The 12,468-nt window shown below is 38.8% G+C and overlaps 1 protein-coding gene across 3 annotated transcripts in view; it reads right to left on the bottom strand.

The window, feature by feature from the left end:
- Positions 1-12,468, bottom strand: part of LOC112051371 (dynein heavy chain, cytoplasmic) — a 101,891-nt gene that overhangs the window by 72,014 nt on the left and 17,409 nt on the right. For all 3 annotated transcript variants that reach the window (XM_052886544.1, XM_052886543.1, XM_052886545.1), the window contains exons 21-36: positions 11,758-11,903; positions 9,660-9,809; positions 9,033-9,125; positions 8,480-8,694; positions 7,703-7,829; positions 7,138-7,240; positions 6,602-6,824; positions 5,874-6,021; positions 5,444-5,549; positions 4,737-4,946; positions 4,066-4,212; positions 3,299-3,471; positions 2,622-2,789; positions 1,897-2,062; positions 1,461-1,646; positions 389-571 (exon numbers count right to left, since the gene is read on the bottom strand). In XM_052886544.1, coding sequence (XP_052742504.1) covers positions 389-571; positions 1,461-1,646; positions 1,897-2,062; positions 2,622-2,789; positions 3,299-3,471; positions 4,066-4,212; positions 4,737-4,946; positions 5,444-5,549; positions 5,874-6,021; positions 6,602-6,824; positions 7,138-7,240; positions 7,703-7,829; positions 8,480-8,694; positions 9,033-9,125; positions 9,660-9,809; positions 11,758-11,903 — 2,544 coding nt within the window. The remainder of the gene's footprint in view (positions 1-388; positions 572-1,460; positions 1,647-1,896; positions 2,063-2,621; positions 2,790-3,298; positions 3,472-4,065; positions 4,213-4,736; positions 4,947-5,443; positions 5,550-5,873; positions 6,022-6,601; positions 6,825-7,137; positions 7,241-7,702; positions 7,830-8,479; positions 8,695-9,032; positions 9,126-9,659; positions 9,810-11,757; positions 11,904-12,468) is intronic.

Below are 12,468 nucleotides of genomic sequence, written 5' to 3'. Positions count from 1 at the left end.
TCGAATGTCATGCGGACGAAGTCGCGGGCGTCCGCTAGTATATGACGGCCTCTGTGGCGCAGTGGTATGCGCGGTGGATTTAATGACGGAGGTCCTGGGTTTGATCCCCGGCTGGGCCGATTGAGGTCTTCTTAATTGGTCCAGGTCTAGCTGGTGGGAGGCTTCGGTCGTGGCTAGTTACCACCCTACCGACAAAGACGTACCGCCAAGCGATACAGCGTTCCGGTACGATGTCGTGTAGAAACCGAAAGGAGTGTGGATTTTCATCCTCCTCCTAACAAGTTAGCCCGCTTCCATCGTAGATTGCATCATCAATTACCATCAGGTGAGATTGTAGTCAAGGGCTAACTTGTAAAGAATAAAAAAAAAAAATACAAATACAACTTACAAGGTGTTCAAGTTTCTTGCGTCGCAACGGCGGTTGCTCTTGCAGCACCGAGTCAGCCAGTATGTTCAACATATGCTCCACGTGTTGCAGCACTCGAGTCAACGCCTCACCGCCTCCGCCCGCTAACGCCGCGTCTACATCCTCCGACCACAATATCTGTACTGCTAGTACTACGATTTGGGCCTGAAAGTACAGAAAATATTAATTTGATATTTCTACTTGCCTCGGCAAACTGAGATTTCATCATCATCATTATCAACCCATATTCGGCTCACTGCTGAGCTCGAGTCTCCTCTCAAAATGAGAGGGGTTAGGCCACCACACTGGCCCAATGCGGATTGGCAGACTTCACACATGCAGGGAATTGGGAAAATTCTTTGGTATGCAGGTTTCCTCACAATGTTTTCCTTCACCGTTTGAAACACGTGATATTTAATTACTTGAAATGCACACAACTGAAAAGTTGGAGGTGCATGCCCCGGACCGGATTCGAACCCACACCCTCCGGAATCAAAGGCAGAGGTCGTATCCACTGGGCTATCACGGCTGAGATTTACTCGGCTTGGATAAATCGATTTTTTTATACTGCACTGCATGCAATCACGCGTGATATTAGATGCAGCTTAAATTGGAACGTGCTTGACTATAGCTTGGTAAGTTCGTTCATGACACTCCCATGGTATGCAGGCGACGGGGGACGTATGTCTGCGGGGGTTTTAAATAGTGCGCAGGGGCCAGAAGTCAAGTGCATCAGTCGTGGGCAGTCACTGTCGACGACAACTCGTATTAAATGACCAATCACGCCTTGACATTGGAACTGAATCGGAAGAATCTGGATGAAATTTGGTCAGAGATATAATTAATGATAGACTTTTTTCTATTTTGATTTTCCTACAACGAAATCCATGTTAAATTATCAGAAAATTCAGTCGCAGTTGGCGAAAAGTAGTTATAATTGTGAAACCTTGAATCCTGTCTTCAGAACCAGTGGTAGATATACAATAAAAGTACGTGTTAACTGAACGAATTTTGAATTTGCTAAGTCTTACATACAGTATTACTTATTACTTGCCTGGTATTTGTCACACCACTCAATGAATTTCTGCGCATCTACATCTCCGTCCTTGAACTGTTTGACCTCCCCGACCGCGTCTTTGAGGCGACACGCCAACGTCACTCGCATTTCCCTCTCCACCATGGACAGCCATGAGTTTATCTTGGGATTCTCTACGGTTGATACTGGTGATGTGAAATATACCTGGAAAAGTATATTCAGTTATTTGGAAGTCATATGCGGGTTATACAAAAAATGTTTTCCAGCATATTTTATACAAACAATATATATTACAATACTTTATATTTCTTTAAATTATATGGTAGTATTTAATTTTTGGAATGTTAAAATTGCCACTAGGCCCATAAAAATCAATACATTCAAAGATAGACAAATACCCAATTATTGTACTTACAATTTTTTCAAATCAAGTACAACACACACACACACTAACCTCTTCACCTTCTCGAGACGCTATACCGTTGATGATAGTGTTATCCTCATTGAGGATGATGGCCGCTACGCCTGCGAACATCTTCTTGAAGTGCTTCTGAAGACGAGCCACGTTCTTGCTGTTGCCGATGATTTCCAGCAGGTCTTCGTCTCCCACGAAGTAGAAACTGTATAAAGCATTACATAATTATTATAATACTACATTAGATATATCGTTTTTCAGTTATTTTGCATGGCTTCTACAGAGTCAGATCATCCTCTCCTCCTTCTCCTTATATAAAAGAGAATTTAGACCTCTCATGCTGATTTAATGCAGGTTTTCGTGTTTTGGGATATGTTTGGCTTACTACTGACTAGCAGTATGACTTAAATAAAAGGTCGATAATAATGCACGACAGAAATCAACGATGTAACATCCTTATGCAGTTGTTGTCTGTGGGTAAAGCACCACTCTTTCAATCCTAAATCAGAACCACAGACTAGATGTAAATGTGAAATTAAATTAGTTATCCTAGATGTGATTTTACAAAATGCAGATGAAATAAGACAGGTGACAGGGGGCAACTGGGCAAAAACTAAAAGGGATCGAAAATTGTGGAAAAGCTTGGACGAGGCCTTTGTCCTAAAGGACAATCAGATAAATTCTAAATAAAGCCTTTTTTAATGTTATGTTAGTGTACATACTAACAAAATGCGATGTGATTCCAAAACCAAGTAATTCCTTACCGCGGAAAGCTGCTCCTTTCACGTTCCAAGTATTCTCCGAGCGCTTTCTGTATCTTGCCCAGAAGATCTGCCAAACGCTCCAGGGATCGCTGCACCCCCGGAATGTTGAGGACGTCCATCACCATCGGCGACTTGCTAACTTTCTTCATCAGACCCAGAAACTCAGAGCTAGAGCAAAAGGATATTTATATGTTCATACTTAACATAATAATTTATTTATATATATGCTCTGATATTATAAAGAAGTAAGATTGTGAGGTTGTCGGGGGTAATTTCTTGATTTACTGAACTGATTTTGGCATTCTTTTTTAGCTTTTTGCTTATGGAATTTTAAACTGTTCATGTTAAACACAGTTTCAGGTTCTGTCTTAAATAATAATGATAGGATTAGTAAATAGAAACCGATTTGAAGAGTCATTTTACGAAATATTGAGATTCAAAAATAAACTTCGCATAAAATAAAGTTTTTATGTTACAATAATTTTCAAAGAACATTACTTATGTTATGTCTTTGAAACACATCCAATATTTCCATTTATTCTTCAGACTAAGCGAAAAGGCTTATTGTTATTGGACATTTTAGTTTAAGACACAAATATTTGGGAACCAAAGACCCAAAACCATGGAATTATAGCTAGGTATTGAGGTTTTTAATAGAAAAATCATTACAATCGAACCTTATGCTTTGGAATCGGCTAGTCTCAACCGGCAGCAAAGTCTTGATATCAGCAGAACCACTGAAGATGCCCTCGAGGTACACCCATCGTCGCTGCACGTCGATCCATACGTCGAACAGAGCGTTGATACGATTCAGTTTCTCTTCCCATGTTAATGCTTCTTCTTCAAACACCTAGTTGGAAGCAGGTTAATAAATAATAGCAGAATAATTTTAACCACCTTCATAGGAGAAGGATTATGACAATATTGAGGAGGAAGAGTATATTTTAATGTGAAATTTTTAACACTAATGGTTAGGTTAGGTAAGGTATTTTTTTATTTGTGAACGCACACATAAAATAATTCCTTACAATCTACTGAATTACACGCAGTATTTTGCGGTTTACAATCTACCGACAGTGTACAATCTCGAGATAGATTATAAACTAACGGTATTTACAATTTTATAGTGACATATTTTATAGGAGCTATCAGCGGTTTCTCAATTACTTATTATCTATGGTATTTTTCACATTTATGACTTTGAAGTGCCATTGGACGTTAAGGTCTCAAGGTACTAGAATAGTGACCCCACACAGGAACACGCACTGTTGATCAGACCCTACTAGTTGGCCCGATGATGTCAAGTGGGTAACATGGAATTGTTAGATGCTTGTGGCTCAAGACTGTTGCAGAGTTTTTACAAGAAGTCTATGTGGATGGATGATGATGGCACATTTTTGTATGGCGATGGCTGTTGAGTCATTGAGTATAAATTTTCATTTACCTTATAATAAGGCGAAAGCTTCATGGCGGCCACACTGTTGATATGTTCCTTCACTTTGTTGAACAGATCGTCCCAACCTCGGATTATCTTGCATTTGTTCTGATAGTTGATGAGATCCAATTCATAGCTCTGCCAGGACTCGCGCACCTGTAAATGAACAAATCGATGAAGAACTTCAGACACATAGCCCAATAGTAAATAAAAAAATACTTTAAGGATAGACAGACAGTGTATGACAAGACAGTGATCTTTTATGGGTTTCGTTTTCGTACGTATTTACGTTCGGAATCCTAAAAAGAACACCTATAGTTCAAATTTGACTTTAACGTTCAAATATATATTACGTCTGATAACTTTAATGTATGTGGCGAATATGCGAGATGAGTTTGTTGTGGGGTCTTTTCGGACCAAGGCGCGTTTAGAATCCTCGTAACTTTAATTTTATAATTTCGAGCAATTATTGTCAACGTTATCTAATAATATTAATATCTGAAGTTTCGAAAGTGCTTGTAAACTAAGCCTCATTGAAATAAATGTTTTTTTTTATTTTATTAATTCAATAGGTACATTTTGTTGCACATAAATTCACATAAATTTTCAACCTTTTTACATAAATGCAAACTTTTCAACAAGATTTTGGTATTTAATTTCTAAAAAAAATTATGTTTTACCTGCTTCAAGAACTCTTCAAGCGCCATCTCCCCTTGGGCCACGGACACCACATCCTTGACCGTGTGCTCGTTGTGCAGCAGGTCAGCATCCCAGACCTGGCCGAGGGTGAGCTCGGACAGAGACCAGTCCACTTTGAGCGCGCGGCACAGTTGGCGCCAGTGACGCTCTTTTAGAGCATCCGATTTCAATTCGACGATCAGCATGTTTACCTGAAAGATACATCTTAACTTGACATTTGGACAAAAATTATAATATGTTAATCTGTTGTGTTGTTGATTGGTATGTAGTTGATATAGACAAACCACATAATTTAGTCCTCACACGCACGGTACACGAGTGGTCAGTAGACAAAAATGCAAGGGGAGCTGGCGGAAGGCGCATTCATCGATCATTTACTGACAAGCGTCTTGCCGGCCGCTCTACTTTCAGTTTCATCTGTTAAACGCGGACGAAGACTTGGTTAAGCAGTTTGTTAAAACCCCCGGTAAAATAAATACAAAATCTTCACTGAAACTTAGATTTAGTGGTGGGAAATTGTCAATAGCAAAAAAAATTCAGCTTGCAGTTAACCGCTAAGTGTTGATAAAATGCGCTGTGTTAAAATTGTTCTTAAGAACATGTTTGCTGTTGTGGCTGAAATCCATACATGTTAATCTTATACGCCTTTTGAACTGAACTGAACTGAACTTTGACTGAACCTACATACCTTGGTGTATGACTGAAGCAATTTGCGAACGTATTCGTAGCTGTCGTACATACGTAGACGAGCCGGTAACTCCTTCAACTCGTTTAACATTGCTTCCAATTGTTGCCTAAAAATTACAAGCAATTAGTTTGATATTTAAACATTACCATATTGAAAGAAACTTTATCTAGGCACAATAGGATTTCCTACGCCCGTCAATTTGAAGCATTAGTGCTAGACCTCGTTATACCTCTAACACAGCACCTCGTTATACTTCTAGCATGGTTGCAGAAATAAACAATCTGTTTGTTTGGCCAACACATTTGAAAAACAGGATCTACTGAAAAGTCCTGCCAAATAACTCACTTGCACTTTTCTTATTTAAAAAGTTCATCATTTACAGAAAAATACAAATTGATGAAATGACAAAGTAATTTTGCAACGTCAATACCTCAGTTTTCTCGGCTGCACAGAGAGCCAGGGCTTCTCCCTGATGTCATCTATCTGCGTCCAGATCTTGCTGAGCGAGGACCACACTCCGCGCAAGTCTTGCAGCTCTTCTAGAGCGACCGTCATACGTTCATTGTTTACTGAACTCACTGTCAATTAAAAAATGTATATTTATATTTATTTAGAGCCGATATTTATGGACTTCGAGATTTTGTGAAATATATTAAAGAATGGCCTTAAAGGAAATTGCCGTATAGATTTTAAATACTGACCACTTCATGATAATAATAATTATTGGGATTGGAAACTTGATGTACATTTCGAGGCAAGGGTGGTATACCACCCCAAACTTTTCAACTCAAGGTTGCAAAAGTTGGTTTTCAACTAAAAGTTTCGCGGTTTACAGAAAAACCCAAAACAGAAAAAACTTATTTAATAATTAAAATAAATTTTTAGACAAACGTCATAAATTCTAACCAAACCCAACTATACTCAATATTGTTGATACTAATTAGGTAATTCTGGGATCAGTTATTAAACAATATTTACCAATATCATGCAGTATTCAGGGACCAGTTATTATACAATATTTACTTGTATCATTTAGTATCCTGGGACCAGTTATTAAACAATATTTACCAGTATCATGCGGTATTCTGGGACCCGTTATTAAATGATATTTAACAGTATTATGCAGTATTCTGAGACCAGTTATTAAATATTATTTACCAGTGTCATGCAATTCCAGTGCCTCCTTAGCTTTAGCGACGTTATCTCTCTCATCCTTCAGGCGAGTGTATCTGGTCTCCATGGCCTGGAGCCTGGCCAAGGCATCCTCTGGTCTAGTGGAGCCGTCAGTAGGCTTGCTGCGTTCCCATTCACCAAGGAACTCCAGAGTTCGAGCCTCGACAGCCTTGTCTTCTGCGACTATCTTTTGTTGGAGTGATGCAACCTAACAGAAAAGTTAACGATTAAGACACTGTTTTTGTATTTAGCTAAAAATAAATATTTTTTTTAATAAAATTCCATTTTAATCTGATTGGTTTTTGGTTTCTTAAAAACCAAGAGTAAATTAATAACGAAAAAATTAAATATACGTTTTAGTACCTAAAATAAAAGACAATATACTAAATTATTCAACTTTAAACTTATGTGAATCAGAAAATGTCACCTAATGATCTATTTAAATACAGTATTTTTAATAGTAATTAATTTAATATTTTAAAAGAACGTTTTATTGTTAAAATAAATATTTTAGTTACTACCTGAGTTTGAATGGACGAATCCTTCCTGCGCATAATTTCATTGAAAGCGCTCCATTCTCCTTCAATGTTATCGACGTGCAGCCATTGTGCTGGGAATTGGAATCTGTAACAATTTTACAAGTTTCAAAAATCATATATTTATGGTTTAGTGACTGCTGTATTCATTTGTATCATACTATAAAAAAGTATTAAAAATCCGACTGCATAAAAATAATGGAAGTTGTTAAAAATAATATTCCCTAATGTAATTCTAACAACTGGATCTCCTCATTTGTTTAAAATCCTCTAAACAGGCTTAGGCAAAAGAATGTTACAGACAATAGACATAAATAAATACATGGTCGACAAACAAAATCTTGCTACTTTGCCGATCCGAAGTGGGATAAGGTGGAGGATATGTTATGATGATGAAATATAATCCTCTTTTGGAAGACAGGGTAAAGTAAAAATAAGTGGAATTTTCTAATAAAATAAAATAGGTTCCGTACGTTTGTTCATAAATTATTCCATTTTACGGGTAATTACAGGAAAAAAAGGATAATATCATATATAATATTTTTTTTACCTTTGTCTTTCGAGTATACGCTGGGCCTCTCTATAGATGTCAACCTGCTTCTCCCACGCCAGTACTTCTCTCTTCAGTTGTTGTACGTAAGTGATGAGACAAACTGCATCGCTTGTGGAGGCTGCCTCTGTATGAATTATTATAAATATAATAAATAAAATAAATATAAACCAATAGGCCAGTTGACATTTTATTAAGGTTTTAAGATATTCATATACAATCTTTCTAATAGATCCAAAAAAATATATATCAAAATATTTGATGTTTACGTTTCATTGTTTTTTTTTAAATAATAATCTGTTTAATAGTTAAGGTGTAAAAGCGTAACAAACAATCTCAGTTTCATATTTATAATATACTAGTAAACGGCGTCCACGTCGTCTGCTCATGGACCTCCTTAATCTAACCCTGTCACAAAATCCGTTGTTACCGGGCGCCTGTTAACTATAAACTACCTCCCTGCTAAATTTGATTGCTTTTTCGATATTTCGTGATGAGCTGACATGATGAAGAAGGCGGAGGATCGTGTGTGGTGGCGCGCTCTCGGAAAGGCCTATGTCCAGCAGTGGACGAATACAGGCTGTTGATGATGACATGATAACCTTACGCTTTAAAGAAAACGCCAGCGACTACGTCCGCGTGAAAATTAGTCTCGAACTCCCACTTTACCACTCATTTTTTTGAGATACGTGTTAACCCTGGAAAATCAGCTCAGTAGTTTTTGAGTAAAGAGTAACAAATATAGTTTTACAGATAGGTAATATCGAATAAACATACCAATAGTTTGTTGCTCCAGTTGTCCCCTGGACTTGGCAAGCCTGGCATGGAACTGCACCATCTCGCCGCCAAGCAGCGCCCCGAACTTGCCCAACACCTCTTTGTGCCAAGCGTCGTACTTCAGAGCCACTTTGCTCTGCACGCGCGCGAAGTCGATTACAACGGGCCCGTACTCGCGACGGGTGTCTGACGTGTCGAATGTTGTGCGAGATTTCCTAGATGAAATATATTGTTAGTGTACCAGGAAAACATAGAATGATTATTTAAAATCAAAGTAAATAAAGCTACCATAAAGATAATAATAATCAAAATAAATTTCATCTACGAGCTTTTAAAGCTCTGAAATTAATTTTTTTAAACTTTTTAAACTTTAGATATTTATTTAAACTTAGGTCTTTTATAAATCTTGAAAAATAAAAATTACATCGCTAAATGTAATAAAAGTAACAAACCAATTGCAAATAAGAAATTCATATATTATTATTTTTATGAATAAATTGTGAATTACGAATATTTTGTTCTATATAAAAAAAGTAAAATAAGATTGTCTTACTTGATATCATTCAGACACTTGATCCATAAGGTGATATCTTCTCCGAGACGTCCGTACAAACTGTCTGGCTGTAGATCCCACAGGGCTTGATAACTATATAAACACACGTGGTACAACATTTATAACAAGTTTTTAGTACAATATTCATACTTCATATTATAAAATGCAAAAGTAAGTATCTGTCTTTAATGATGATGAAAATTAGTATAGATGTTGCAGCCAGGACCTAAGTAAGTTCGAATCCGGTCTGAGGCATGCACTTCAGACCTCACCTAACTTATCAGTTATGTGCATTTAAGAAATTTAATATCACGTGTCTCATACGGTGAAGGAAAAACATCACGAGGAAACCTGCACACATGAGAATTTTCTTAATTCTCTGAAGTCTGCCAGTGCGAAAACTGTGAAGTCTGCCAATCTGCAATGGGCCAGCAATGGACTATTAGTCTAACCCTGAGAGGAAAACTCCTGCTTACTTAAGTTGAATATGGTTGCAATTTTTTTTTCTCCTTTTTCTTATTCTGTTATTCCGCAATTTATCATACGACATTGAGCCGTGAGACTGTAATGTAGGTTAGAGATTCTCTGTCTGTTAATGATGATAGATAAATTATATTTATCACTAACCGAAGCCATTCGTCGACGTATTCACGGACTTGCGATATCTTCTGTTCAATCGCGTCGTATGCATTTTCCAGCGGGGACGATCCTCCGGGCAGCTTTGTGAGCAAGTTTCTGTATGTAGCCGTTTGAGCACGGGCCACTCCCACTTGGTATCTGTTGATGTTTTTATTCTTATTAAAGTTGGTTTAACAGAAGAATAACGATGCAATTTTTTATTGTTAATTTTTCTACATTCTAAACAAATTTTTAAATAAACAAGAATAATCATGTACATTATATCGCGCCGTAAACGGTTACCGCCGTTTACGGCGCGATATAATGTACATGATGTACATGTGAGTGTAAATGCCGGTTACGTTCTCGCTACGCGCCGTTCCCTGATTGGTGCCATTATTCTGCCTTTATATTTTTTTGTGTAAATGGATCTGCAATTGATCACTCGACGTCGTGGAATGATCAATTGCAAATACAACTGATAGAATGGTAGACCCTTTGTTTAATTATTATTTTATCATAAGAATTAAGTAAGAAATAGAAAACTATAGGATTGACATTAATTATCTTCAAAATATTTCGTGATCATGAAATTCGTCTACTGCCATATCGACGTCCATTCTCGTTGAGAGCACGAACCAACCTAAAACATTGTTGAGTGTGGATGACGTGTCCATCCACACTCTTCTTCTCCTTCTTCTTTCTTCTGGGCCGTTTCCGCACTTAGCCAAGTGTTTGGCCGTTGTGCGTGGGTCCCTTGGTGTAGGTTCCCGCTGGATTTATTCCATCCAGCCGAGCTCGCTCCAGAAGCTTAGCAGGCCGCCCAGGTCGCCGATAGCCTCATGGAGTGTCGCTGAGGAGCCAATGTAGGTTGCTCGTTGTTCCGTTACGCCTCTGCAACTGAGCATAACGTGTAGCGGTGTCTCGTCCTCCTCCATGCAGGCTCTGCACAGAGGACTGTCGGTCAAACCTCTTTTGTTGTTTTCGTTGCATCCCCATAGGGTGTGATGTGCGTTACTGTCCACTCCGATTATGAGGTCAGTGTTTTCGTCCTCACAGTATTTTATAAGGTCCATCATCTCTTTCGGTGGTATTTGTTCTTCAATGGGTAGATATAACGATGCCAAGACTAGTGGTCTTGTCCTAGCACCGGTTTGTTGTCCTATGCCACTTTGTATTCTTATTGTTGTTATGTCTCGTTGCAGTTGCCAAAACCACATATGCGGTTTCCTCTGACCCACGGCTCCTGGATCAGTACTATGGTTTCGGCCCCTTCCTCCAGTTGTTTGCGTAGGGTAGCCGTTGCGAGGATCTTGTGCTGGAGGTTGGCCTGTATTATGTTGACATTACTAAAGGCGGGTGGAGAGTCTTAGTCTTATGCGTCCCGAGGGACACATTTCTCTAGTAATGTGTATAGCGGAGCTGAGTCCGCCATGTCGTCATCCGTATCGGTCACGTCAGTGTTAGATGCCCTTTCCCATAGCATCCCCTCTAAAGTGGGTGTGATGCTTGGTCCGGGGCGCGTCTCTTCCCATTGCACCCCACTTGTTGAGGGTGGGATGCCTGGTTCAGGACGCGTCCCTTCCCAATTCATCCCACTTGTTGAGGGTGCAGTACTTGGTCCGGGGCGTGTCTCATTTGTCATTTGTTCGTCCTGTACAGAGTCTTGTGTTTTCATGTCAGCTGTCGTTACGGTTTTTGTCGCAGTTGCGTCTACGTCTGTTGTCTCAGGGTTTGCCTGTTTTTCGGAGGTAGCTTGACTGGGCGGTACATCGCTAAGTTCTTCGCCTACGTAGAACTTAAGATATATCGTCCCAGTCGAGTAAGCTATTCTCCTGTCGTTGTCCAGTATGGTCTTTATCCTCTCCTGGGGTATTCCTAATATTAGGAACACTCCTGGAGGTTTCCCTGTTGATCTCTTAAAGTTGTGAAGAGTCCAGCTGCCGACATCATATTTTGGGTTTTGCCGTTGGAGGATCCATCCACACTCACCAAAGTTCATAATATTAATGCGGTCAACGTCTCCAAAGACTTTAGTAGAGGGCGCTTTGGTGGCGGTTATCCATTTTTCTCGAGCATATCAATGCTAATTCGGTATGAGACGTACCTGGTGCTCTGCAGACGGTGCTGGCTCGTGACGATGGCCTGCCACGCGAACATCTGCCGCATGAGCTGGAATCGCGCCTCTTCCAGCGAAGGGAACAGGTACATCTGCTGGTTTGTGATGCGCACTTCGTGGACCACGCGAGCGATCTGTTGAACAGATAATATATAAATAAATAGCCTTTTTATTTTCTCATCTTTTACAAAATTTTACAATTGATTTGACTTAATGTAAAGTCTCCCGACGGAAGATACAAAAACGAAATTGATTTTATTCTCTCAAACAGAAGCCAGAAATTCAATGACTGCAGAGTAATAAAAAACCTAAACTTTAACAGTAACCACAGACCAGTCCGAGCCAAACTGAACTTGAACACAGAAAAACATAGACGTCCATTCAAAATCAAAGCAAACAATAAGGATATTTTCTTAGATAGTACAGACCTGAATGAAAAAATGAAAAGCTTTATAGAAATCACAAAAGAACTAAAGACACAGGATAAATATAATAAATTCCTAGAAGCTTTGACTACCAGTACAACAGGAGAAACATCCTTAGGACGATGCCGCAGACAGCTATGGCTTTCTGAAAATACAAGAAGTCTACTAGAAGAAAGAGCTAGTCTGATGAGTATTACGAATAAATCAAAAGAAATTCGAAGAAATATAACTAATATCAGCAAACAAATAAACACAAACATAAGAAAAGACAGAG

The sequence above is a fragment of the Bicyclus anynana genome, chromosome 17 (genome assembly GCF_947172395.1).
Source record: "Bicyclus anynana chromosome 17, ilBicAnyn1.1, whole genome shotgun sequence".
Lineage (NCBI taxonomy): Eukaryota > Metazoa > Arthropoda > Insecta > Lepidoptera > Nymphalidae > Bicyclus > Bicyclus anynana.
The sequence above is the reverse complement of the archived record's forward strand: the minus strand, read 5'-3'. Positions and strand labels throughout refer to the sequence as shown.